The 27,958-nt window shown below is 40.0% G+C and overlaps 1 protein-coding gene across 1 annotated transcript; it reads right to left on the bottom strand.

Annotated features, from left to right (window-relative positions):
• Positions 1–233: 233 nt before the first annotated feature.
• On the bottom strand, positions 234–27,901 carry Rnmt (RNA guanine-7 methyltransferase). Its single transcript, XM_028864660.2, has 11 exons — positions 27,821–27,901; positions 22,228–22,686; positions 20,632–20,767; positions 18,786–18,911; positions 15,926–16,038; positions 13,591–13,772; positions 13,284–13,448; positions 8,991–9,108; positions 3,450–3,551; positions 2,152–2,185; positions 234–825 (listed from the first exon to the last, which is right to left on the bottom strand). Exons 2-11 carry the CDS (start codon positions 22,642–22,644, stop codon positions 788–790), a joined length of 1,431 nt encoding a protein of 476 aa, XP_028720493.1. The 5' UTR covers positions 22,645–22,686; positions 27,821–27,901; the 3' UTR covers positions 234–787.
• Between the last annotated feature and the right edge of the window lie 57 nt (positions 27,902–27,958).

The following is a 27,958-nucleotide window of genomic DNA, read 5'->3' as shown; positions in this document are numbered from 1 at the left end:
GCATATATACATGTGAAGAAAATATGGAACAGGATTATGACATGGCATTTTCACAAAATCTTAGGAAAAGCGAACCATGGAATCACTGTCCAATGAAGAAAGTTCAAAGTACCTTAATTAAATCTCAATAGTTGGATATATTAATTGCTATGGTAGGAAATTCTTAACAGAATACCAAACCATTCCACAATTTCTCTATGCTGCCATCTAAAATTTTCTATAGATTCTCAGAATTTCATGGTATTAGCAAATAGTTATTTTATTGAAACACAAAATCTAGCCAGGTTAAATCCAATTTTAATCTTATAACTTTAGCAATATATAGTGAAGACTTACATTCAAATGTATAGAACACATCTGGAAAAACACTGTAACAAAACTTCGAGTGCACGGTGGCGAACTAGCACTCCTTTGCCAATTCTACAGCTGTTGTAAATTCAACTATGTAAACACACTCAGCAAATCACAGCACTGTGGAGAGGTCAGCTGCTCTGAAGTGCTCTGTTATCGTTTTCGAAGTAGAGGGAAACAATTCTTAGAATATCACTTAAAAATAGATCTTAAAGATGAAGCATTCTTATATACACGCGCGCACGCGCGCGCGCGCGCACACACACACACACTGCTAACTTGTCACAGCAGTAAATGTCAATTACACAATGGACTTTCTGGCAGCATCCTCCACATTTAGAACTTACTATTCAAATAAACAAACAGCTGTCACATGTATCTGAGATGGTTTGCTCCATCTGTAGGGATGGAGTGCTGTTCTGAGGCAACTAAGTGCTTACTGCTGTTTCTCAAAGGCAAAAACCAAGTAGATACCTAAAGAAGAAATAAGAGAAGTCAGAGTTTAGTTACTCATCTCATCAGGGAAAATGTTCTCAAGCAGCATTGAGAAAGAAAAACATCATTCATTCTCTGAGGTCTATTATTTGAGTGGTTTTGGAGTAGATATAGAATCACCTAAGTATATTTCAAAACAAAAATCTTCTTAGCCATTTAACACCACTAAGAACGCTAGAATCGGATTTCAGATATACAATCTGAAACTCAATTTCTGAAAGTCTTGCTCACAGTAAGGACTTCTATGAGGCTATGATTAAGAGAATGGGAACTCAGTCAAGCAGATTAGTTCTGTCACTTAGCCCAAGCCTTAAACTGCATCTCCTGTGATGCCATAATAGTCAACTCCTATGTTTGTGGAGATTACGTGAATTACAATAGATGACATGTTTAGAGCAGCATCAGATACTACTGAACACTCAATCGTAATCAGTATTAGTACTTCTCAGATTTTGCTGGTTTGATAATCTACCTTTAAACTCTCCATCTACCTTCCCCTCTTCAGCATTTAAATTGTCTGGCCATATTTATTTGTGTTTGTTTCTTCCACTAAACTCTAGAAGGTAGACATGTTTGCATTTTAATCCCCTGAAGTCCTTTCATATAATTCTGTAAGTCAACATTCAATGTTATTAAATAGTGTCTCTGATTACTACTTTTGCCGTCAACATAATCAATAAACATTTAAACGGACAGCAGGAACTGTGCTCAAGTTCCCAAGACATCCGTGTAAAAGATTAGGATCCTTCTATCTTAACATTAAGGATCTGCAAACAAATGGAAATCCTTCACATCACTCTGCTGCAGAAGTCCAAGACTCTGTACGATATCTGCCACAAGTGTGGATTAGCCTCTGAAGACACCAGTCTCATGTCAGGATGTGTCTGTATACCATCTGTTTCCCCTGCTCACTCTTCTTTGCTTAAGTGTTCTACAGACTCCCTTTACTGTCAGCATATGAATGGCCAAATAAAGTAATATCCATGGGAGTATCCTATAGCCAAGGAATTCAACAGGATCCTGAGGTGAAGACAGAGGCAGCTCCTTATTAACAAACATGGAATGAAAATATTTATGTATGTTCATGAATGTATGTTGAATAACAGCCTACAGATACTTTCTTTTGTCACTGTGCAGATGTACAAGTGGAGATTTTACATATATATAAAAATATGTGGGAGATAGGTGTTTTAATGATCAGCATAAGCACAAAATATATCAGAAAAACTCTAACATTTTCAAGTCTCAATGATTCCCTTAAAATAGAATCACTGAAATTGTCAGTTAGCTGGATGATATACTCACTTGTAGCTTCCCATTCTGACTTACTTAAGGTTCCCTAAAATTATAAAAGAAAGGAAGCTTTAGCTTCAATGCAGAAGTAAACATAAGCTTATTGTTTAATAGAAGATAGGTGGCAAAATCCTGTAACTTCACTATAAAAACACATACAATGCACATAACACTATGATATACACATCTAAAAACAATCAGTAAGATTAACTTTCTGAAAAATATTAAAGACATAGTCTTAGTTTATATATTATATTATATTATATTATATTATATTATATTATATATTCATTGTCCATAATATTGGGAAGTAGCAAATGTTTTAGCAAGAAAATACAAATTTCTTTATAGGAAGTTAATCTCACTGCTGAGTTGTTGTTGAAGGGGTCATAATAACTGAAACAAACATCTAACTTAAATCTATAACTTAAAAATGAAAAACATTGTGTTTTACCAAAAGAACCATAAAGTATGCATAAAATAAATTTCACTTGCCAAAAAAAAAAAAAAAAAAAAAAAAAAAAAGAGAGAAAGAGAAAATTTCAAGACAGTAAGTAAGGTATCTGCAGCTTTGTACAGGCTACGTACTGCCTAACTAAGATCTAGTGTCAGTTCTAGGACCTAGGAAGTTTGAAGAAATTACGGGAGAAGAATATTCTAAGATATTAAGAGAAATGTGATATGAAAATGTCTGCAATTTTCACTGGGACTGTTATGGCTTATCTTACCATCACATACTGAATTTTTTAAAAGTGAAAGCCTGCCTTAAAAAAAAGAAAAAAAAGAGAACAAGAAAAAGCCAGGCAGTGGTGGCGCACGCCTTTAATCCCAGCACTCAGGAGGCAGAGGCAGGTGGATCTCTGTGAATTCGAGGCCAGCCTGGTCTACAAAGCGAGTTCTAGGACAGATAGGGCTGTTACACAGAGAAACTTCATTTCAGAAAAAGAAAAAAGGAAAAAAAAAAAAAGTGAGAGCCTGCATAAAGTCAATACAAATGAAAGCATACTATTCTCCCATCCTCTAATTTCACAGAGCTTGGAATTCTGTCTCTGGAACACTGAAATAGCAAGGAATCTCACAAACCAAGTCTATGATTTTTCCCCACCCTTAGCTGCCTCATAAAAGCTCTCTATGCTACTCACTGAAATATATTTTATGTTCCACAGCACCAAAAGTTATCACAATTTAGGTGAAACAGATTATTATTTGCCAAATTTGCAATCCTTAAGTAAGCCCAAATATTATAAACAACTGAAATAACCTCCATACACACATGCTCCTTTTTCTGACTTTAAACGCTGGAAACTTACCAGAGGTAACCTCACTTGACTGTTCTTCATGTACTCCGCTGCGTGTGCATAGTCACCAACCTTTTCAGAGACAAGTTTGGAGCTCTCATTTGCAGGGTATGGCTAAGGAAGCAGATACAAATTCCAGTTAAGAGATCTCACTACATTTATAGAAGTTTGACAGAGTAAATCACTGAAACCATAAGAATAATCCTTACATACTGTTTCACAACTGCACATTCTTTCTTTCTTCTCAAGATTTGTGGTGTGTGTGTGTGTGTGTGTGTGTGTGTGTGTGTGTGTAGGTGTTGGTACCCACAGAGGCCAGAAAGCCCTTGGGGATCTCCTGAGGCTAGAGTTACAGATGGTTTTAAGCCACCTGATGTGGGTGCTGGGAATCAAACTCAAATCCTCTGCAAGGGCAGCAAGTGCTCTGAACCGCTGACCCATTTCTCCAGGCCCTATACAGTTTTTACATAACAGAAAAAGGCAGAAGAGGGAATTATCTCCAAAATGTTGGTCACCTTCTATCATAATCTATTTACAGCTTGGACGGACTATATAATTTAATCCTCAAAAGGGGTCATTTAGCAGAAAACACATCTTCTTGACTTCTGTCAAAGGGCTTTTCCTGTTATAATCTAAATTTGTTGAAAAAAGGTAGTGCTGTAAATTGCCTCAAGTGCTATGTTTAATTCATTTTAAGCAATATATCCCACACTATAAGTCTTTTGTCTTTAATACTCTAAGAAACCGGGCTGGTCGTAGCCACTTTAAAACCTAGGTTGTCCTAAGAAACTTACATGGGGTGATGTACGAATGTCTACTTTACTGCAACCCCCACCCCTTTTTTAGGGTATGTGTAAGTGTAGGCCAGAGGTCAACCTAGGACGAATCATCCACCTTAGTGTTTGAGGCAGGGTCTCTCACAGTTCTGGAGCTTGGGGGTTAGGTCATCTCTGCCCTACGATTACAAACCCCATCAACTGTGACCAGCTACTTTATTGGTCTGGGGCTCTAACTCAAGTCTTCCAATGAGCCATCCCCCAGTCCCTTTTCCTTTTTCTTTATGAACATCCTACTGTATATTCAGATGTTGGAACTAAAGCTATTTATTTGCTGTTCATGCTGGTGACACATGCCTCGAAACCTAGTACTCAGGAGACACGGCACTGCCAATTCTAGGAGAGCTCAGACCACCTAACAAGACCCTTTATGAAAAATCCAAACTAAAACACATGCAGAAAGTATTTTGGCTTTGTGGGGACTGCATATTCTCAGCATTCACAGCTTTACTTTTTATCCAATCTTAACAAAAGCAATTTTAAAAGTTTTCTTGGAGTTTCAACCTCTTGACTTCAGAGTTACCCCACCACGAAGCTTCAGAACTTTTATTTTGAATGGCTGTCACTTCTGTTGTAAACCAGTCAACTTACTAGTTCCAACTCCACCATGAGCTGTTCTGCGTATCTGCAGACACCTCCTCCTTTACTAACAGATGAACCAAATAAATGCTAAGAACTACAAAACTGCCCTCCCCAAGAGCAACAATAACGTATATAGCTAGTACTTCTCAAGGGAGTAACTCTTCCAGAAACGCCTCCCAAGAAAGCTCTCAGTGAAAACAAAGGTGGGCGTCAGACTGTTGGGATCCTAGTGTCTCGGCCCTTACCTCCCGTCGTCCTTCTTCCTCTGAGGACTACGGAGAGTAGGAAAGGGCTAGTGCTGAAAGCCGGAGCCAGCCAATGGCTGTACGCTTCAGAAGACTTTCTATAAATATCAAAAATCTCTTCAAGTCTCTGGTTTGGACTAAAGCACCAAGAGCATGATCACTGTGTCCACCCTTGGTCTCAATGTCTTCATAGGAGGAACTCAGTCAAGAAATAAAAACCCCAAACGCTTTTCCAAACAGGCTATTTCTGCTCACACTCCCAGACAGCCAGGATCATATCAAGGGCAGGATAAAGAAGGAGGCAAACTGAAAAAAGCAGTATGCTTAAGAAAGGAAGTTATTAGTAACAACACTCAATACTGTTTTCTCATGCTTCTGTCTACATCCTAGCTGTCTTCTTCCTTTTTATATACTCACTGTACTTTGAATACCTACACAGACGACCTACTCTTACACTATACTAGATTCAAGACCTATATGTAAGTCTCATTAAAAAATAATAAAAAAGTAAAATAAAAACAAAACAAAAACTATTAAGATCCTTCCTCTCTTGTATCTAATTATTTAAATACATTTTAAATCAATTACAGAAATCCATTGTTTACATACTGAAAGAAAGCAATGGTTGAATGAGCATGTACTTAGGGCAATTTGCTAAGGTTTGCAAGCATGTGAGGAATTACAGCTTCTCCTTTTCCTTTCTACCTCAGAGCAAACAAAACTAAGCTCCTACCCTTAAAAAAGCCAATAAAAACATTCATAATTCTAAAATATAGGATGCATATAAAAACATTCTTAAATATATATATATATATTTAATTTTAGATGTCGAATGTCATTTCTTGAAGGGGGTAGGAGGTCTTATTTACAGGCTTACAGCACAATGGGAGGACCCCGGAGGGCAGAAGTTCGCTACTGATGTTTTACAATCTTGCATCTAAGCTGTTAATGCCCATTATTCAGGATACACAGACAAGGAACTTCCCTTAAGCATTCAGGAGGGAGAAACCTGGCAAGGAAATAGCATTGGGAGGATATCAAGGTCAAGGTCCGTAAGCAAGGCAACAGTTACCCAAAACAGGGGTCAGGGCCCTGCAGGTCCCCCTTTTATTAAAAAATGAGCTTCTGACTTGGGTTGCATGGGACGTCAGCAGGTCACCTTACCCATCATGGAGACACCTGCCCACATTCTTAATTCTTAAAGTACAGGATGGATAGCTGAACAGTTTATTAATTACAGGTTTCAAAAGTCAATTAGTATTTTAAGATCCTCCCATTTGACAATGTGGGGGAGTAACTACGGTTGAAACTTGAACAGAATGACAGCTACCCATAAAACTGAATTATCTAACAGCTATGTGACCCTGAACCATACTAGGCTGCCCATTTCTTAAAAAGTGATTGTTTTGCTTCTTTCATGGGTTGAATACAATAAGCAAGACAGGCTAGGTTTCAAGCATTTAAGAGAATATTCTAAGTTGATGGAGTTCACACTGGTAGCCCAGCATTTAGGAGTGGCAAGAAGACTGCTGCAAATTTGAAGGCCATCTACTCTATACAGTGAATTCCAGGCCAAGCGGTAATACAGAATGAGACCTTGTCTCATAACAAACAAAACAAAAACAAACAAACAAAAAAAAAGAGAATACTCTAAATTAAATGAAACATCTTAAATAATGCATGACTATATTCTGCTACTCTATTATTTTAACAAATAACACGCACACTGAATACTTTACATAGCCTTAATAAAAGGAAAAGGGGCAGCAGACAGTGACTATGCAGTGTCTCATTGCTGCACTGGGAGAGCAGGCAGTGACTGTGCAATGTCTCTCTCTCTACTGCACTGGGAGAGCAGTCAGTGACTGTGCAGTGTCTCTCTCTCACTACTGCACTGGGAGAGCAGTCAGTGACTGTGCAGTGTCTCTCACTGCTGCACTGGGAGAGCAGGCAGTGACTGTGCAGTGTCTCTCTCACTGCTGCACTGGGAGAGCATCTGTCATCTTGCACTGGAGAGCAGGCAGTGACTGTGCAGTGTCTCTCTCACTGCTGCACTGGGAGAGCAGGCAGTGACTGTGCAGTGTCTCTCTCACTGCTGCACTGGGAGAGCAGGCAGTGACTGTGCAGTGTCTCTCTCTCACTGCTGCACTGGGAGAGCAGGCAGTGACTGTGCAGTGTCTCTCTCACTGCTGCACTGGGAGAGCAGGCAGTGACTGTGCAGTGTCTCTCTCACTACTGCACTGGGAGAGCAGCAGTGACTGTGCAGTGTCTCTCTCTCACTACTGCACTGGAGAGCAGGCAGTGACTGTGCAGTGTCTCTCTCTTTCTCACTACTGCACTGGGAGCAGGCAGTGACTGTGCAGTGTCTCTCTCACTGCTGCACTGGGAGAGCAGACAGTGACTGTGCAGTGTCTCTCTCACTGCTGCACTGGGAGAGCAGGCAGTGACTGTGCAGTGTCTCTCTCACTACTGCACTGGGAGAGCAGGCAGTGACTGTGCAGTGTCTCTCTCTCACTGCTGCACTGGGAGAGCAGGCAGTGACTGTGCAGTGTCTCTCACTGCTGGGGGGCAGGGGGTGCTCTCTCACTACTGCACTGGGAGAGCAGGCAGTGACTGTGCAGTGTCTCTCTCTCACTGCTGCACTGGGAGAGCAGGCAGTGACTGTGCAGTCCCTCACTACTGCACTGGGAGAGCAGGCAGTGACTGTGCAGTGTCTCTCTCTCACTGCTGCACTGGGAGAGCAGGCAGTGACTGTGCAGTGTCTCTCTCACTACTGCACTGGGAGAGCAGGCAGTGACTGTGCAGTGTCTCTCTCTCACTACTGCACTGGGAGAGCAGGCAGTGACTGTGCAGTGCTCACTACTGCACTGGGAGAGGCAGTGACTGTGCAGTGTCTCTCTCTCACTACTGCACTGGGAGAGCAGGCAGTGACTGTGCAGTGTCTCTCTCTCACTACTGCACTGGGAGAGCAGGCAGTGACTGTGCAGTGTCTCTCTCTTCTCACTGCTGCACTGGGAGAGCAGGCAGTGACTGTGCAGTGTCTCACTGCTGCACTGGGAGAGCAGGCAGTGACTGTGCAGTGTCTTTCTCTCTCACTGCTGCACTGGGAGAGCAGGCAGTGACTGTGCAGTGTCTCACTCTGCACTGGGAGAGCAGGCAGTGACTGTGCAGTGTCTCTCTCACTGCTGCACTGGGAGAGCAGGCAGTGACTGTGCAGTGTCTCTCTCTCACTGCTGCACTGAGGCATTCTTCGTTCTTTCTCTTTTTTTTTTTTTTTTTTTTTTTTTTTTTTTTTTCTTTTTTTCTTTCTCTGCACTGGGAGAAGCACAGGAGTCAAGCAGCCTTGGCCTTAGTATATAACCCACCAGAGAGTCATCACAGAACAAATTCCTCCCTGGTATGAGCTTGCCGTAGATCCTGGCTAGGAGGGCCCTAAACCACTCTAGTCATAAAGAGCTGTTCTAGATAGGGAGATCTTGATTTTTACCCAGTAGGAAACATGCCTGTCACAGCAGGGACATGGGTACTACAGGTAGGCATCTAATAGGTAGAGGTCAGGAGTGCTCTGAATGTACTACCAGAGCACAGAAGAGGATTCTTTCCAGTCCACAATGCCAATAGTTCTGGGGTTGAGAAACCTTGTTTTAAAGTAGTTCTACCTAGGAAACAGAATTTGATAAGAGGACCACTCATTTATTCACCAAGTGTTTACTGAACATCCACTATGGAAGTCTTTATCTGCCTCCATCCTTAAAGGTAGAGTATCTACAGCAACTATAAACTACACAATACACCTAACTACACAATGTTTGAAGAACTTTGAAAGGAGCCCAAAATACCAAACAAATTCACCACATCCTAGAGTGTCTATACTTTTTCTGTATACTTACCTCCAGGGCCTGCATTCGTTTTAAGAGCATTTTGTTTTCATTGTTCTTAATCTTCTCTTCATAGAATTCCCGAAATGTTTTTTTATAGATTATCTTCATATTGTACTTCTTAGCCATTCTGTCCAAAAAAGATTAATGGAAAGGCTTTCAGATGTTTGTAATTTCTTTTTAAAAATTATTTCATCAAATTTATGTGTGTGTGCTTGTGGGTGGTGGGCAGAGTACAACTTGAGGGTACTGGTTCTCTCCTTCCACAGTGTGGGTCCCAGGGACTGAACTCGAGTCATCATGCTTGGCAGCAAGTGCCATTTCTTGGGTCCTTTAATTTCATAGTTGACTTTATAAGTGAGAGCAGTGACATCTGGGTTTAACTAGAAAGAGTACTCTTTACTTATGTTGAACAAAAATACAAATGGAAGATGAGTAACAACTTACATGCTTATGAAGAAACAAACATTCTAAATATCTATAAGCTGCAGACATGTCTTCCTTTAGCGTTACAAATAGGTCATGGAACAAAGGGCCACATAAGAGCACTTTTCTATCAGCTCTACTTTATTTACTTCCCCACATCTAATAATGATGTCAACATCTTTCTTAGAATATTCCTTTTTTAGCTGGGTGGTGGTGCGCATGCCTTTAATCCCAGCACCTGGGAGGCAGAACCAGGCAGATCTCTATGAGTTCGAGGCCAGCCTGGTCTATAGAGTGAGATCCAGGACAGGAACCAAAACTACACAGAGAAACCCTGTCTAAAAAAAAAAAAAAAAAAAAAAAACAAAAAAAAGAGTAGAATATTCATTTTTACCTCCCGTATTCTCTGGTAAGATAAACTTTTTTTTTTTTTTTTTTTTTTTTTTAAATCAGAAGTCTATCTTGGACGGCTTCTTGCAGATTGTTTACAGGTATCCCTTTAACTGTTAAGGTTTTGAAGCTTGCTCCAGAACCTACTTACTTTGCTGTACCAACTACATGGAATGTTGGAAGCTGTCTCGAGCTTTCTGTGACGCTAATTAACATCACTGCTCATTAGCTATCATCCCTGGATGTGTCAGACACTCTCTAACTTCTCGTCTTCATCAATGCAGTGAATTCACCCTCCTTCTTCTATACTCCCTGTGGTCAATACATCAGAAAGTTCTCTTTCTCTTACCCACAACATGTCTACTTCAAACAGCTCCACTTCTCCCCACATCCATTCACTGCCAGCCTGCACCAATCACTAGCACCATCATGCTGTGCCCTGCTTCCAGTCCTACTCTCCGTCAATGAATTCCCAGGCACAGCCAGATTAAGCTTTCAAATATACAAAGCTGGTCCTATTACTAACTATCCTTTGCAGTTCCCTTCACTGGGCTCCAGGACATAATTCAGAATCCTTGCACATGGTCTCCAAGCCACTCATTTCTAACGTGATACTGCTGCCTTTAGCAGCTAGTCTTTGGTTCAGCCTGCTAGTCTGCCCTCCTCTTCTTGGCTCAGCCTCTGTGCCACTTCCTGAGTTTTGTAGGAACATCATTTCTGTCTTCTACATCCATATCCCATTCAACTTAAACATTAGTCTTAACAATTCTCTTCCTGGAAATGATTTCAGGGAGTGGGGAAAGGGGGAAAAACATACAAGACAAAGCTCAGTGGGAGGGGGCAGGTGAGAGGAGAAGGTACGAGGCATGGCAGAGGCTCCTGCACTTGTCCACTGCAGAAGGCACACATAGAGACTGGGTTGTTCACCAAGTGAGCCTTTCTTGGAGAGAAAAGCGTGAGTATAGATAGGTACTTCTTTTATTTAAGGCAACTCAATTATAATAAATCTCCTAGACAAAACAAGCCACTAGAAACAAAAGCAAGTTATAGTTGAGAAAAAAAAGGGAAAAACACATCATTACAAAGAACCCAATTTGAGCAATTTGAATGGACTTTTCATTCAATAAGTTAATTACAGTATTGTTTAGTTTCTTGATTAAATGGCAAGAAGCCATTTCAACCTCACCATTTTTAGACTGAACATTCAGATCACCAAATGCATGCACAAACACATCAGGCCTTAGCCATGGGTTTTCTTGTGAGACTATTATGTCCTTCCTTCCTTCCATCCATACTGAGCCTCCACTGACTCAGCCCCAGGAAGGAGGAATACAAGCAGGCTTTCTCGGTGTGACTCCTCAGCTCCCCACAATCAGACACTCTCTTCAGTTCTTGCCCCACCTGTGACACATGCTGGTAAGGTCCCTTCTCCACTCCCTCAACTCTAGAACCTTGCCCAACCACTGGCCTACACTTCCATTAGTGTTTAGGCATCTCAACCACACCTGAACTGTCCAGGACCTCACTGAGCCAATCACACACACTGACTATAATTAATCTACTGAAAAACCTGTATTGGAATCACCTGAGCCTCACAGTCAAAAACTAAGACAAGTATTTTAATTAACAGACCTGGACGTTCCTGCCTAAGATTAAATCAACCACATTTAGTTAACAGAAAAATCAGAAACAGATTCCCACTCAACATAGGCAGACTAGAAACTCTTATCAAACCCACAAGCAACAAACTAACTCCAGATGACCAATCCCATCACAAAACACAAGCAATAGGAAAAGGCCATGAGGATATGGGCAATACTAACTGGACTTAATCGGTTACTTAATAATAATAAGTAATAATAACTCTAACTCTTACATGAAATTCTCAAAAAAATTTAATGAGATGAAAACAATTATATATTAAAGCAAGAATCTATGACTTTCTAAGTTTATTATGTTCAAGCAATTTAAGTAGAAAATAATGCTAAGTTGAATGATTTAAAATAAAAAGCACACTGATTTAAAATTTCAATTTTGTTGGCAGCTTATATCTACAACACTGTGTTCAGTGTTTTAAAGTCTTGCCATGGCTTCATTACTTGATTTTCTCTTCCCTCCCCTTCCTCTGGCCCCAGCTCTCCACTTGCTTCCCTTGTTTTGGGACAGTTTTAACTGTTGCCCAGGCTGGCCTCCTGTATCAGTCTCTTGAGTGTGGGACTACAAGGATGAGCCACCAAGCTAGCACAACTCAAGAAAACCTTATGTGACAACTTTACAAGGTGACTGAGTCTAGATCAAAATAATCACCAGCTAAATCTAGGTAAGCAAAAACCCTCCTGCTTCTTCAGTTAATATTCAAATTAGAAAACGTTTGTTTTTAAAAAGTACAAAATAAAATTTGGTCATGTGTATATAGTCTCTATCTAAGTTGGCTTTTATTATATTCGGGTGCAGGGAAATCCTGCAGATTAATGTGTCTGTCTGTCTATTTATCTATCAGTCTATCTGTCTATCTCACAAGGTCGTGAAGCCACAGGATAAAGTCCAGACCATCAATTTCTCCTGTGCTTGCAGTTCACTAGAATTCTTAGGAATTAATGTGGACAGGAGGAATATAGCCAGGAATCATGACTTTATAATCAACACTGTAGGAAGCTGGGCATGGTGGTTACACACCTTTAATTCCAGCACTATGGAGACATAGGCAGGTAGTTCTCTGTGTGGTTCAAGGCCAGCCTGGTCTACATAGTGAGTTCCAGAACAGCCAGGACTACATAATACTGTGTCTCAAAAAAAAAAAAAGAAAGGAAAAATAAACAAAAAAACTACTCCACAGGCAGTTTCAAAGCTATACTGAAACACAAATTTTGATAAGCTCTTTCAAAGGGAGGATCTTAGACTTTCTCATTTTTTTTTTTTTTTTTTTTTTGGTTTTTTCGAGACAGGGTTTCTCTGTGTAGCTTTGCGCCTTTCCTGGGACTCACTTGGTAGCCCAGGCTGGCCTCGAACTCACAGAGATCCGCCTGGCTCTGCCTCCCGAGTGCTGGGATTAAAGGCGTGCGCCACCACCGCCCGGCTAGACTTTCTCATTTTTATATTATCAAAGTTGTGTCTGCTACCTGAAGGGTCAGTTACCTTCTACCTTGAGTAGAAGTGGCTGGCTCCCTTCTCTTAGGAAAGAAAGCTATTTAAAGTGGACACCATGAGAGCTGGAGAGATGGCTCAGAGGTTAAGAGCAGACTGCTCTTCCAGGTCCTGAGTTCAATTCCCAGCACCCACATGGTAGCTCACAATCATCTATAATGAGACCTGGCACCCTCTTCTGTATACGTAATAAAAAAATAAATCTTTAAAGTGGACCCCACTTCTGCAGCCAAGGCTTTTTCTTGGGGTTGCATTTAAAATACAGTATGAATAGCAACATTACTTTTGTCCCCTTAGGAGAAGGGATGAGGGGAAAGAAAAAGCAACAGATCAAGACATTCTTACTCAGTTAGCAATGGAAAATAGACCAAGAATTCAGGGACATCCACAACACCTTCCAAGTTGAAGTCATATTTGCAGCCAAATAAAGGATAACTTCCTTTCTTCTGGAATTTCACAGTGTATATTTCATTTCCAAATGATTCTGTTTCCGAAGCCTCAAGGCGTCTTCTATTAGGGTTATTCCACAACCAAAATAAAAGAATTATGATTAACATTTTTGATCCTATCAATCAAATCATGCAAGTGAAAAACTACATGATGCAATTTTTAAAGGTATCTTACTAATTTTAATTGGATTCAAGTTACTTACATCAGTTCGAAGCTATTGGGAGTGGTACCAATAAAATAGCCCCCAGGGTTAAGCCTTTCACAAGCATTTCTAAGCATCATGTCAGCCTGTTCCAAGGACTCAAAGGCATAATGACAGGCAAACTGACAGCTGCAGATGTCAAAGCGCATTTCTGAATCAAGGAATTTTTTAACCAAAAGTTCCTGTAACAAATGTAAATGGGTTAAGATTCCAGATGAATACAACATAGATTAAAAGTGGCTTTAGTAAATTACTAGAATGTCGGGTTCTTAAAGTAAACATTCCCTGACAGTATCAATCGATTTCTTCAGTCTTTGACCTATTCTTTCTCTTGTCATGTACATATTTTACAAGGACCATTTAAAAGGAGTATTCTTACCCTGGCCTAAAACAATTTGCAGGTCTGGGTAGATCGCACAAGTGAAAGTTTCTGAGTTAGTTGCCCAGAACCAATGTAAAAAAAAAAACTGGGTGCAGTTTTGTGTGATTGTAATTTCAACAGTGGGGACAGAGAAGCAGTAGCACAAGCTTACTGGCCAGTCAGCCAGCCTAATCGAGGATCCCAAGGCACCTGCTCAGAAAACGAAGAGCAACCCCCGAAGTCAACACCTGGCCAATACACACATATGCATCCACATGAGTATGTCCTCCCCCACCTACCCAACACATTCATATAAAATAATCATGATTCTGATTTTCATAGTGTTTTAAAAATCTGGGGATTCTGAAATCGTGTTTAAAATATATGTCAGGCCAGAGAGATAATTCGGTAGGTAAAAGTGCTTGTCCTGCAAGCCTGACAACCTGACTTTGGGTTCCTGGGATACAGGTGAATCAGGACATGGTAGGATGGGTCAGCAGACCCACCATTCTCCTGAGATAAGGTGGACACAGGAAAATCCTCTGGAAGCTCACAGGCCAACTAGCCTGGGATATAAAGAACAGAAGCAAACAAGGAAGGCTTCACCTCAAACAAAGTGGAAGGTGAAGACCATAGCCCCTGGACCCCTGTGGCATCTCTGTTGTCACAAATGAAACACCATTCTGACACACACACACGCATACACAGCACACACACACACACTATACTCATAGACACAGAAATAATTAAAATGCTATGTAACATTTCAGTTGGTCTTGAGAGCTAAAATAAACTGACATTCAATGATAACTTGGGTAATAAAAAGCAAAAAACACTCAGCCTTTGGCGTCTAAAAGAAATAGTGCTTAAGTATGAACTATTTTTAGCAGCATTCGTTTTTTATCCTCATTTTCAAGGCTGAGAACAAAATATGACCACTAAACATGTACCACTTAAACATTTTAAAATATATACTTAAAGACAAAGAACATCAAGTTCCCAGTGAGACATCCATTCAGTTCAGAATTTCAGAAACAAATGGAAGGTAGAAAACACAGTGATCCCAGCACAATGGGAAATCCCCCTTATAAACCACAAGTTGGACCAAACACACTTTTAAGTCCAGGTCTATTACAAAATAAAGCAGCCCTTCCCATCCTTACGTTCTTTAACAGTGAATTCAACCAACGATGGACTGAAGATACGACAGAGGAAAATTTATTGTTTAAACAAATCTGTAACTTCTTTTCCTTGACGCTTACTTCCTAAACAGTACAGTGTGACTAATTACGTAGCACTTTCACTGCAGCGTTAGGTACAATAATAAAATCATCTAAACATGCTTTAAAGAATGCACGAGTATATGTGCAATTATCCACAATAGTATGTCACTTCATACATGGGACTCAGAGCTTCTGTGGACTCTGGGGGACACTAAGGTATAACCATTAAAAAACAAAACCTGACCAAATCAAAAAGCAATGAAGGGATTTCAAATATCCAATTATTAAAGGTAAGCCTTTCCTAAAAGTACCCAAGGATAAATTTCCAGTAAACTAAAAATGCATGCCTTAAGATTTTTAATTTTAAGAATTAATTAAGATTTTAAATTTTAATTTCACACACATTTTAACAAATGAGTCAGTTCTATAAGTGGGAGATGCAGCATGAACGAGGCCCTGCATTTGATTCCCAACACCACAGGGAGAAAACAAATGTTAAAAGATGAGGCTGCACAGGTGGCTCAGCAGTTAAGGGCACTTGCTGCTCTTGGAGAGGGCACTGGTTTGATTCCAAGAACCTACATGGCAGCTTATAATTGTTCTCACTTCCAGTTCCAGGGGATTCGATACCCTCTTCTGGCCTCCAAAGGTACCAAGCATGCATGTGGTGCATGTAACACATACACAGGCAAACATTTATGCACATAAAATAAAAATAAATCTCAAAATTAAAACAACAAAGATTCTGTACCTTTGAACAGTCAGCAGTTATAAACTCTGCATTAAAAATATATTCATTATCACGACGACATCTCATGTCTTCATAACGCTGTTGACATTGTTTCATAGAAACATCAGCAATATCTAGAAGGGTAAAGGATGTTAGTAAGTGATAACACAAAACAGCAACTCGGGGCTGGAGAGATTGCTCAGTGGTTAGAGCACTGACTGCTATTCCAGAGGATCTGGGCTCAATTCTCAGCACCCACATGGCAGCTCACAGCTGTTTGTAACTCCAGTTCTAGGGTAACCGACACCCTCACACAGACATACGTACACTAATGCACATAAAATAAAAATAATTTAAAAAAATAAAAAATAAAAAATAAATAAAGGTGTAGACCACTACTGCCCAGGGGAAAAAATGTATTAAAAAAAAAAAATAGCAATTCGACTGATAAGCTGGGGTGGGTGGGGCATGAAATTCAGGCTAAGACAAGGAAATGGCTGTGGGGTTCCATCTAGTTCCTTTAGACAAAGGCTTTCTTCATAGTACTTGTGCTGGGCAAGGGCTCATCGCTATTAGGTGTGTGAAAGTCAGAGGACAGCTCTCAGGAACTGCTTCTTTCCCTCTGTCATGGGATCTAGAGATCCAACCTCAGCTGTCAGGCTGAAGCAGCAAGGGCTTTGATGCCTGACAATCTTGCCAGCCCCAGGTTTTAAAGGCTCATTTAAAATATGAGGCAGACAACTTAGATTCCAATTTGAACATGAAACTTAACACCATCTACAAGCTCATTTTGTAAATACCAAGTTACTGTTTTCACACTGAATGTCTCTGTTCTTGTCCTTGCTTTGAGATTTGCACTCGTGGCAGAAAGAGGGATGATGGGTACTGTGTAGGTGTCCTGTGTTCTTCACTCTCACACCAGTGGGGAAAGCCAGTTTTCATTTAGAATATCCTTCATAAAGCAGTAAGAAGTCAATCTTGGCCATTTGATTCCTATCTCTGAACATCACCATGGTAAAGTATGGAGCAAACTTCTCTTGTTACCATCAGCACCTAGAATACGACTTCTGAGTTGTGAGCAAACTGTTGTGGAATATTACTTTAACTATGTGAAGGTATGTTACATTTGTTTATGCTGCATTTGTTTAACAATGTGAGGATGTGTGTTTAATTATGTAAATGTGTGTTGCATTTGTTTCACCTTGCCTGCCTAAGGTACCTGATTGGTCTAATAAACAGCTAGGCGGAGGATAGGTGGAGCTGGCAGGCAGAGAGAATAAATAGGAGGAGAAATTTAGGCTCGAGAGAAGAGGGGAAGAAGGAGGAGATGAGAACAAGGGAGATCACACCCCAGGGGCAAGAAGCCAGCACCAGCCAGCCAGCCAGCTAGCCAAGAGAAGCAGTAAAAGAAAGATATACAGAAGGAAAGAAAAGTAAAAAGCACCAAAGCAAAAGGTAGATAAAAAGAAAACAGGTTAACAGAAGTTAAGAGAGCTAGCCAAAAATAAGCCTAAGCTAGGCCAAGCATTCAAAACTAATAATAAGTCTCCGTGTCATGATTTGGAAGCTGGTTGGTGGCCCAAAAGAAAAAGCCTGTTACAGCTAATACTGGTCATGTGTTTGAAATAAGTCACTTTAACTTGAAAGAATGATTCTCAAACTCGGACTATTATACATGTATTTTCAAAGATGAACAGGGTCATTTTAAAGGACACAATGGATAGTACTTGTTACCAGAGATAAAATTTGACTTCAAGTAAAAAAAAACAAATACAGTTCTGAAAGAAAGGAAAAAAAAAAAAAAAACCCTTCTATCAATCACTTTTGTGACTGGTAATATTAAGCAAATTTGATTTCTTGATGTCAGTCACAAGATCTACGTAACTTTGGTAAACAGCATTTTCCAGGTATTATAACACCATTCTGAAACTGTAAGACAGACCAGTGAGTGTGAAGGCAAGGAATACGTGACGTCTGTCAATAAGGCTTCAGATCGCACATTATAACTAACCTTACCAGACTGCCACTTGTTGACTGCTTACCAAAGATGAATAACCACAATTATCTGAAAAGGCTACCACTACCTTTCATTTACAACTGCTTAGTCACCAAAATAACAAAATGACACATTAAATGTAGAAACACTTGTCAGGGTCAACTTGCCAGAATTCCCATTAAACTTTGTTTGTATGAATTCAAAATCACAGCCTCAATTTCTAACATGGTCAAACATCAACAGCTATAGCCACACAAAGAATCATTAATTCTTCAGTAATATTTTTAGTATATAAGGCTCACAAAACAAAAAAGTGGGAAAACAGAAACTACTGATTTGAGCAGTACTTTTGGAGGCAATGCTGTTGTACTTCCTGCAACCCATCAAGCAGAACATGATGCCTGGTGGGAGTAATATAATAATAATAATAATAATAATAATAATAATAATAATAATAATAACAAAAATATATCTTTCCTTTTGGGAAAGAAAAGTTAACATTAACTGTAACAAAACCATCAGGAAAGACTTAACAAATTTTTCAAAACATCATATGCATAGGTCTCAGGAGAAAAGTTGCCTTAAGATATCTTATGCTAGCAAGGAGAACCTTCTAGTTCCCCATTCACCTAACTGACTAAAACAATTCTGATGGTTAACACTCATTAGTTACTCAGCTATTATTACTATCACCATATGCATGTGTGTTGAGCAAGGGCGAGACCAAGCACAGGCAAGCATCTTCCCTTCCACCTTTACGTGGGGTTCGGGGATTGAACTCAGGCTGCTAGACCTGCATGGCAAGTGCTTCCACCCCATCCCCACACCCGCCAGCCATTTCACTGGCCCCAAAGTAATGCTTAACTATGTCAGTATCTGTCTTACCAGCACACACCAGCCTGCTAATTCTCCCCTTCCTCCACTTGAGCAAATCTCCACCTTTTCCACATCCCAGGTCCAAAACAGTTAGATCACGATTTTTTCTTTGTCGTACCTTTTCTAAAAATTCCCCTGAAAAAGAGAGAAATCATTCATATTGCATTTCCTCTTTTTACTACAGCCACTTCTTTAAAACCTACTTGCCAGGCGTTGGTGGCGCACGCCTTTAATCCCAGCACTCGGGAGGCAGAGCCAGGCGGATCTCTGTGAGTTCGAGGCCAGCCTGGGCTACCAAGTGAGCTCCAGGAAAGGCGCAAAGCTACACAGAGAAACCCTGTCTCGAAAAACCAAAAAAAAAAAAAAAAAAAAACCTACTAACTTCTGTCTGACAAAGCTGGCAAAGCATATGAACTATATATAACACATTAATGTATTATATAGTGTAATCTGTATTCCAAAATCTAACATAGTAAAAACTTGATCCTTTAGCATTAAAGGGTACACATATACCATTTTACAAAGTTAAAGTGGTTTTTTGAAGGCTATTTTCAAAATTTGAGTCAACATTACATAATATTTAAGTTCTAATTTTAAAAAGCTACAACATTTGTGATGAGAGGAATTAATTTGTTTTTCTTATAGCTTTCTCTATTTCTTCCCATAAGCCAATGTTTAACTTCATACATACTTAAACTGAAGTAGTTATAGATAACAGTAATTGATTCCTATTCTCTATAATCAGGCTTAAGAAATACCCAAAAACTATAACATCTTTTACCTCCTAAACAAGCAAAAGTTCAAACAATGGTTTAAAAGGCTTATTAACAGTCTGAGATAAATGAAGTATTCAGCAGTACTAAAACTTGATACAATAATGAATCTTACACTTATTTTTCCTGTTTTATTACTCTGCATACTTTATAATTTGTGTATATACTATTTGGGTAGCTAAAATATTCAGTACAAATATTTCTGCCTTTTAATATAGATTTAAATAGCATCATAAGTATTCCATATTTAAGTTTCTGCCATGAATCTTATACTTATTCACCATAATAACAAAATGACATGTTAAGTGCATAAACATAAAGTCAACTTGCCAGAATTCCCATTAAACTTTACTTGTCTGAATCAAAAAAAGACAAAAAGAAAAATAAAAAAAAAAAAATTGATTTAACTAGAGGAAGCAATACTACATTCTAAATCCTATTTTCTCTATTCATTTCAATTATAATTTGAAAGGTGAGTTTCCATGGACAAAAATGTTAGCTCCAAAGCTGTATGTCTTTATCAATTCTCAAAGTAAACATTATTTTTCCCAAGAAATCACATAAGACAAACAAGCTCTATGATAACCGATGTCAATTCACTAAAGGCTTGTAGGTGGACTCATCATAACACTGTCCTTTCCCTGACATAACAAAAACTCAATGTTCAATCCCACGTACCACCGCACTAAAACTATTAGATAAGACAATTGTGTAACAGCTGTGGGTACCATTAACTACAGGCATAAAGCAGCACACTGTCAGATGAAAGCCTATTTAATTTACTATCAACTCAACATCATTAATTTCCAATACCATCAACCAACAGCAAACAAGAATTTATTTGGCTCTTTAGCTTTTTAAAGCCAAAGTGTGATCACAAAATGAAAAACAAATAACAGCCTTCGAAGCTTGATATATGACTTAAAAAAGAGAGAAGAAAAAACAACAACAAAGAAATGGGCTGTGGATCAGCTCTGGAGAGCACTTCCAATGCATGCACCCTTGGCTTCAATGTCCAGCATGTAAAATATAATTCAATCAAATTTTAAATCTCTTAACTAAAGGGCAAAAACCAATCATACCAATAAGAATACTTTTAATCCAATTATTGAAGTTTCTCAGGTAAAAAATGCGACTCTGACTGCGCTTCTCCAGCCCCACTTCCTGAAGCTCGTTATAGTGGGCAGCGACCGCAGAGCTGTGACCTTCCTCTAGCTTCTGAAATGGAAAGGACAAAAGTCAAGGGTTAGAGCATGATCTAGAAAGTAAGCAAAGGCCCCAGACCACCTGACTATGGAAGGAGCAAACCCAACTGAAGTGCATTTCACAGAGCGATGGCTGGCCCCACAGTAATACAGCAGTTACTACTGTACCTAAGAGGTGTCTCCAATTCTTTATGGAAAAGTCTCCCAGCTTAGGGTCTTCATCGTGACCTTCACCTATATCATTTAAGGCTACATGTTTTAAGGAGACTACTCTATTTCCAGAGTTTTGATTTATTCAACAATAAATTACAGTCAATGGATAAACTTCTTAAAAGGGAGTAAGAGAAATAAGCTACTACACTTTAATATCAGTAGGAAATTATTGTTATGATTACATAATGCATATGAGTTAGAATTTAGGAGGTTACACTCAATATCAGTGACTTTTATTACACATTATTAATCTAAAGCCAACAATTTTCTATCTGCATTTAGTAAAACCTTAGGCACTCTATAAAAATTCCATAGTAGGTAAAGGCTTCCAGCACCCGCTATCTCCCTTTTCAAAGGACCTAATTCTTTGCTTACTTTATGTATCAAATTTAAGAGTACATTTTTACTAGAGAAAAAAAATCTGCCAGTCTAAGTCTTAAAACCCATGTTTAACATCTTAGCTCACCTTTTTACAAGGACACCACTGGTAAAAGCCTGGCCTGCTACTTTCTTCTTCAGGCCTGATAACAAATGTTACTAATTTGTAAAGTAGTCTTTCTCGCCAATCCCAGACTCAGCCTTAGAATCCTTTACAATATGGTAAATGTTTGTTACCACTTGCTCTATATCAGCCTTTTACATCAACTTAACCAAAATTATTCTAAATAACTATGTAAACCATACTAGAGGCTGCAAACAATTATAGTGTAGCACATTAATACTGGAGAGTAAAGCTGGGCACAATTTTGACACATTACTTTAAGTGATCATCAGGCAACACTTTGAAACACCTGATAAAAAAAGGACAATGAGGGGGCTGGAGAGATGGCTCAGTGGTTAAGAGAACTGGCTGCTCTTCTAGAGGGCCCAGGTTCAAGTCCTAACACCCACATGGCAGTTCACAACTGTCTGTAACTCTATTCTAGGAGATCCAAAACCCTCACAAAGACATACATTGAGGCAAAACACCAATGCACATAAAATAATCTTTAAAAAAGAGAGGGAAAAAAAGGACAAAGGGTAAATCAAGTGGGCCACATACTGCCATCTTTAAAAAAAAAAATTAATAAAAAGCAAACTACAGAAACTACCTTTCAAGGTTCTGGACAAATAGGCGTTCCAAAATAACATGAAAATGTTAACAGCACAACTTTCACCTATTGTGCCTTAAGATACATATGTATCCCCAAGACTGTTCCATACTTCTGGTTAGCACACTGAATTACAAATACACAAAAAGATAAAATACACAAAACATACTTTCCGCTTTTCTGGAGCATCCTCAGACTGTAGTTTTCTCTTTCTCTGGGTGACCTCTCCAGAGGAAGGCTCATCTTTGGAAACATCACCCCCCTCCAGTTTCCTTTTCTTTGAAGCACCTCCATTATCACCAGTGCACTCTTCCTCTAAGATGATTTCAACATCAAGTTTTCTTTTCTTGGCTGGAGAATCCTCCACGTAACTTGAATTTTCCTCTGCATGGTCATCTTCAAACTCTTTCCTCACTCTTGGTTTATCTGCCTGCTGGCACGTAGGAGTCTTTTCAGAAAGCCTCGGCTCAGGTGCAGCAATGGACTCATTAACACTGGGAGGGGATGCTGTTTCAGAATCTACGGACACTTTTGCCTTGTCAAAAGACATCTTTTCATGTTTGTCTGCTTTTGCAGAACTTTCCATTTCTAGTTACTTGAACTGACAGCAAAAACTCATGAATCAACACTGTAATGGCAAGAAAAGAAGGTGTTAAGATCTAAGGGGGCTGGAGAGATGGCTCAGTGGTTAAGAGCACCAACTGCTCTTCTGGAGGACCCAGGTTCAATTCCCAGCACCTACACGGCAGCTGTAACTCCAAGATCTGACACCCTCACCCTCATACATACAGGCAAAACAAATAAGTAAAAATAAAATAAATAATTTTTTTTAAAAAAAAAAAAAAAGCTGGGCGGTGGTGGCTCAAGCCTTTAATTCCAGCACTCGGGAGGCAGAGGCAGGTGGATCTCTGTGAGTTCGAGACCAGCCTGATCTACAAAGTAAGTTCCAGGAAAGGCACAAAGCTATACAAAGAAACCCTGTCTCGAAAAACCAAAAAGATCTAAGATAATTTTAATAAAGTTGGTCATTTAGTTTCAGGAGTTTAAAACAATTTCAGTCATGCAGGCATTTCTAACCTATGGTCCAGGACCTCTTATGGCCATTTGTTACAGCTGTGAATGTGGCTCGGCACAAAAATGATAAACTATTCAGTGCAAATCTCAAGCATGAACTTTGAAGATGACATTGTTTCATAATGTCAAAAGGTTGTGTACATCAGTACTACAAAAATGCTTACATATGAAGTTATAAACATATAGTAGTATTACAAGAACATGGGGACTAGTTTGGAGGAAATAGGTCACTTGAGAGATACCACTGAAAGTCATACCCATCCTTGACAACTTGCTCTTTGCCTCTTGTCCATCACTATAAAGTGAAGCTCCTTGGTCACACACTACTGTTGCCATGGTATTTTGCCCAAGTGCAAGAAGCCAAACCACCACAAACTGAAACCTCAAATAATACAAGAGAAAGTAATCCTGCTTCCCTTAAATAGCTTTCTCTGGCATCTGGTCACAACAATGCAAAAGTAACTAAGATTGGTACCAAAGAAGTAGGGTTGCTACATTGTGACTACCTGACAATGCGGTGCAGACACCTTTGAAAGAATTTGAAACAATATGTGTATATGGGCCTAATATGTTGTAACACAGCAATTTGATCAAACTTCAAATTTCTGCTCTTGATTCTCACTGTAAAGCTGATAAGAAGTAGTTACTGATAACCATGCTATAAGCTGAACACGGTGGTATGTGCCTTTACTCTCAGCACTTGGCTGGCAAAGATCAGAGGATCTCTGTGAGTTGGAGCCAAATCTATAGAGTTCCAGGCCAGTTAGGGCTACACAGTAAGCCCCATTTCAAAAAGCAAAAACAACAAAAAAGTATGCAACAGCTTGAATGTTGACATTTCTTCCACTAGATTAATTAGTCTTTAAAGTTAGCCTGAAACAAAGTTCAACAGCAGGGACAAATCTTTAGAAACTCTTTACCAGAACATATGGTGAATGGCCTGTAGTCCAATTCCCCAAAGCATCCTTATTCCGAGACCTCTTAAACCTGGCTCACTGTATTCCTGCTGGCATTCTAATCTTTTGGGTTCCCAGCAGAATTACCATGTAATTTTCTTTTTATCTTACAGTGTCTCACAGCAAAGGGCCTGCCCTGAGTGTCAAGAGACTTTGAACTTTGACTTCTGAACAGTACTGGAACTGCTAACTGTGGGGACTGAGAGTGGGGACTGAGTAAGAGTGGGCTACGAGCATTTGCATTATCAAAGTCATGGAACTCTGAGGCTAGAGCACAGTGTTACTGTTTGTGAAATTTCCCCCACAGGCTTATGTGCTGAATGCTTGGTTGGTCTTCAGCTAGCAGCACTGTTTGGGGAGGTTCTAGAGACTTTAGGGAGGTAAAGTCTGTTTGGAGAATGCATGTAAATTATACCTAGTTGTCAGTAATTACTTGTTGACTATCATGAGGTAAACTGTCTCCTCCTTTACACACTCTCACCAGCATAATGGCCTGCCTTTCCACAGGCCCCAAATCATCAAAATCAAGTAGTATGGCCTGAAATCTCCAAAATTATGAGCTAAAATAAATCTTTCCTTTCTCTAAGTTGCTCGATTAGGTATTCTGACTATGCAAAAATAATACAGCAAAGTCAAGACTCTTGAAATCCTTACTTAATAATGAACCCTGTAATCGTACAGGAAGTAAAGAGTGGTGATAGCTTTAGAACACCTTGAAGACTCAGCCTTCAGTGTACCAACCATTAAATCGCTTTCAAGTATGTTCTAAGGCATTTATGTAAAATGGGAGGAAGAAAGTCATCTATTACAAAGGAATTGTTAATGGTCGACTTATTCACTCAATTTATTTGCCAACCTACTACTACAAAGAAGTGCAGTGTGAACTCTAATCACTAAATTCACAACTTAAATACTTTTACTAAAATATCAAGCTGTGTTACTGAAAGAAATGAAAAAGGGAAATCAAAAATCAAAACAATTAGAGACCATGAAATTTCAGGTTCTAAAAGTAATGAAGACATGCAGTGGTTTGAATGAGAATAGCCCCCACAGGCTCATATATTTGAATACTTGATCTCGGTGCTCCAGTTTGGGAAGGACCAGGTGTGGCCTTGGTAGAGGTCATGTCACCATGAGTGGGCTTTGTAGTTTCAAAAGTCAGACCATTCCCAGATAGCACTCTGCCTGTGCTTCTGAATCAAGATGTAAACTCTTAGCTATTGTTCCAGAACTATGCCTGCCTGCCTGCGCCATGTCCCTGGCATGATGGTCATGGACTCTAACCCTCTGAAACTTTAAGCCCCAAATAAACTCTTCTAAAAGACTGCCTTGGTCACAATGTCTGTCTTATCACAGCAATAAAAAAGTAACTAAGAGGTAAAATAGTAAAAACAAGTCATGGGAAACTGGGAAGAATTTCAGGAGACAATAGTTTTCACTAACTTTGAGTATTGACTCAAAGTAACAAAATACCAAAATATGTTACAGAGGAACAACTGAATCAGAGAAGAAACAAAATCAACTAGGAAAATAAGTTACAGAGTAACTACTATAAATCAGTATCAAGGAAAACTGCTCATCCAATTGTCAAAACTCTTTACCATTTAATGCCTAAAAGAAACTTCCTTTTACAATCCTGAAACCGCAGTGGCGTACACCTTTGATCCCAGCACTTGGGAGGCAGAGGCAGACAGATCTCTGTGAGTTCGAGGCCAGCCTGGTCTACAAAGTGAGTTCCAAGATAGGCTCAAAAAAAAAAAAAAAAAAAAAATTACAATCATGAAACCATGCAAAATATTATTGCTAGCTGTAATTGCTGCCTAAAATTAGTATTGGTATTTATTCAGACAGTCTATACTTCCACAGATTAGCTGTCATAAAAGCATTCAAGACTATAAAATGGTTATGAATGTCTAGAATTATATGTCAAACAACTCAATTACAGAGCGCTTTACTTAGTATACAAGATAGCAATAGCTCTTACCTCAAAAAAGGATAGTAGATAGTTTATCCTGGAGCCAAATTTGTGTGACAATGGCTAAGGGACACAGATTTAGGTTACTCAAATTCCATGTTCTAACATGCTAACAGTTCCATTAAGTTTTATAGTAACAAAAGAAAGGAAATCTTAAGTCCAGACACTTCTCAAATACATTGGCAGAAATATCAGGTAGGGAGGTCACAGAAGAGCAAGGAAATCTCAGCTATAAGACCTAAATGCTATCTGACAGAATCCTTGGCCTTTTAGTTGGTCAGAACCAGAGGTCTGTTTATACATTCCTAAGGATTTACCTAATGGTCACATTAGGTCACATACAGAGCAGAATGGCTAATAAGGAGGCTAAAAATGGGCCAAGATAAGTAGGATCTGGACTTGGAACATTCCATCTTATCAGAATCACTGAAGTTCTAAAAAAATCACCAAGATCCTAAAACATCAGTCAACAGCTTTGTAGTCAGAGCTTCTTTCCAGGAATTCTTGTTTACCAGAGCATTCTCTAGGCTCTGGGTTTGATGCTTAGCTTTGCATCAATAATGATTATAATAAAACTATCAACAATGATAATGAAAATACTTGAGAGATGTCCCGATAGAACGGAGAAGGGAATTTATGGTAAAAAGTAGACTTGACATGAAGATGAGTATTTTGACCTGGCTGCAATCACACTGTAACTTGCCTCACAGAAATCAAGATATTCTAGAGATACCAGGGTCTCTTAATCTATTAAATTGTTGAAACAATGAACACCGAGAGAGAGGAGAGAGAGGGGGGGAAAGGGGAAGGAGAGATGGGAGAGAAAGAGAGACTGTGAATGAATATTTCCCCTAGGAATCTTAGGCTGAGAGGAAAGAAAGAAGCAAGCCAACGGGAGTAAGAACATCTTACAGGAATGGACTGAAGCCCAGAGAAAGATGCAAAATGGTAGGCGGGACCACACCTGGGCCAGACTGCATTTTTCTTGCCTCCTATTTAAACCTCATCCTCATTTCAGGACCCACAAAGATGGAAGGGTTATCAGACGGATATCTCGGTGATACTTCCCAAGGGTTGGTCACAGAGTGAATCTCCTTTTTCTGCTTTTCATTATTAACCTGGCTCTGTTCATTGGTTTACTGAGGGGGCGGAACCGTGATTGTTGGGTTGTGCACTGGCTATGACCCTCCATAAGTAAACCATTTTTTCTTGGTCGTCCCGGTTTCTGCCTGCTAGCTAATGGTCAAGCATGACCTCGACGGACCACCTTGATTGTCTAGAGCAGGGTACAAGACAATAAAACAGAAGGAGGGGGAGCGTGAAGCAGAAGGGGGGCGGCAGGCCGTTCTCCAACTAAATTCATCTGTTCCCCTCACCGGCCCAGCTGCTACTCAACCTCTGGTTCAGGTTCCTACCGCACTGCTCCAGACAGAACAAACCCTCTTTGGCTCCCAACACCCCACCCAGCCCATCGCAGCCTCCTCACAGGCCCTCGGCCCGAGCAGAAGCGCTGGAGCTTCTCCTCCCGGGACTAGCGTGCTCTGGAGGAGCAACAGCGCCCACCGTCTCAAGACCAGCAGTGCTCACACCGCTTCCGGCTACGGGCACAATAAACCCCGTGAAGCCGAGACCAGAGGCGAAAGGGGAGCGAGCCCAGCAGGCAAGGCGTCCGGGCGTCCGGCCTGACTCGGCTCTCAGCGCGCAAGCCTAAAGACAAAGAAGCAAGGCAAGGCCAGAACGCCGAACGCCACACTCACCCACACAGTCATCCACGATTCTGTTTGCGGAAACGCCGGCCGGCGCCACGCGTGGCCTTGTTGCGTCACGTCCGGGGAGTGCGCCCGGGATTAAGGAACTCGAGGGTCAGGCGCGGGGCGTGGCTTCCTCCGCGCCGG

Source organism: Peromyscus leucopus, chromosome 19 (assembly GCF_004664715.2).
Source record: "Peromyscus leucopus breed LL Stock chromosome 19, UCI_PerLeu_2.1, whole genome shotgun sequence".
NCBI classification, from domain to species: domain Eukaryota; kingdom Metazoa; phylum Chordata; class Mammalia; order Rodentia; family Cricetidae; genus Peromyscus; species Peromyscus leucopus.
This window is presented reverse-complemented; position numbering and strand designations above follow the sequence as displayed.

Coding starts and splice junctions, on each gene's coding strand:
- Rnmt (XM_028864660.2), bottom strand. CDS start 22,644: ATGGAAAGTTCTGCAAAAGCAGACAAACATGAAAAGATGTCTTTTGAC. Junction 16,039..18,785: donor TAGCAGGCTGGTGTGTGCTG/GTAAGACAGATA, acceptor TTACCCTTCTAG/ATATTGCTGATGTTTCTATG. Junction 13,773..15,925: donor TAACTGCTGACTGTTCAAAG/GTACAGAATCTT, acceptor CATTTGTTACAG/GAACTTTTGGTTAAAAAATT.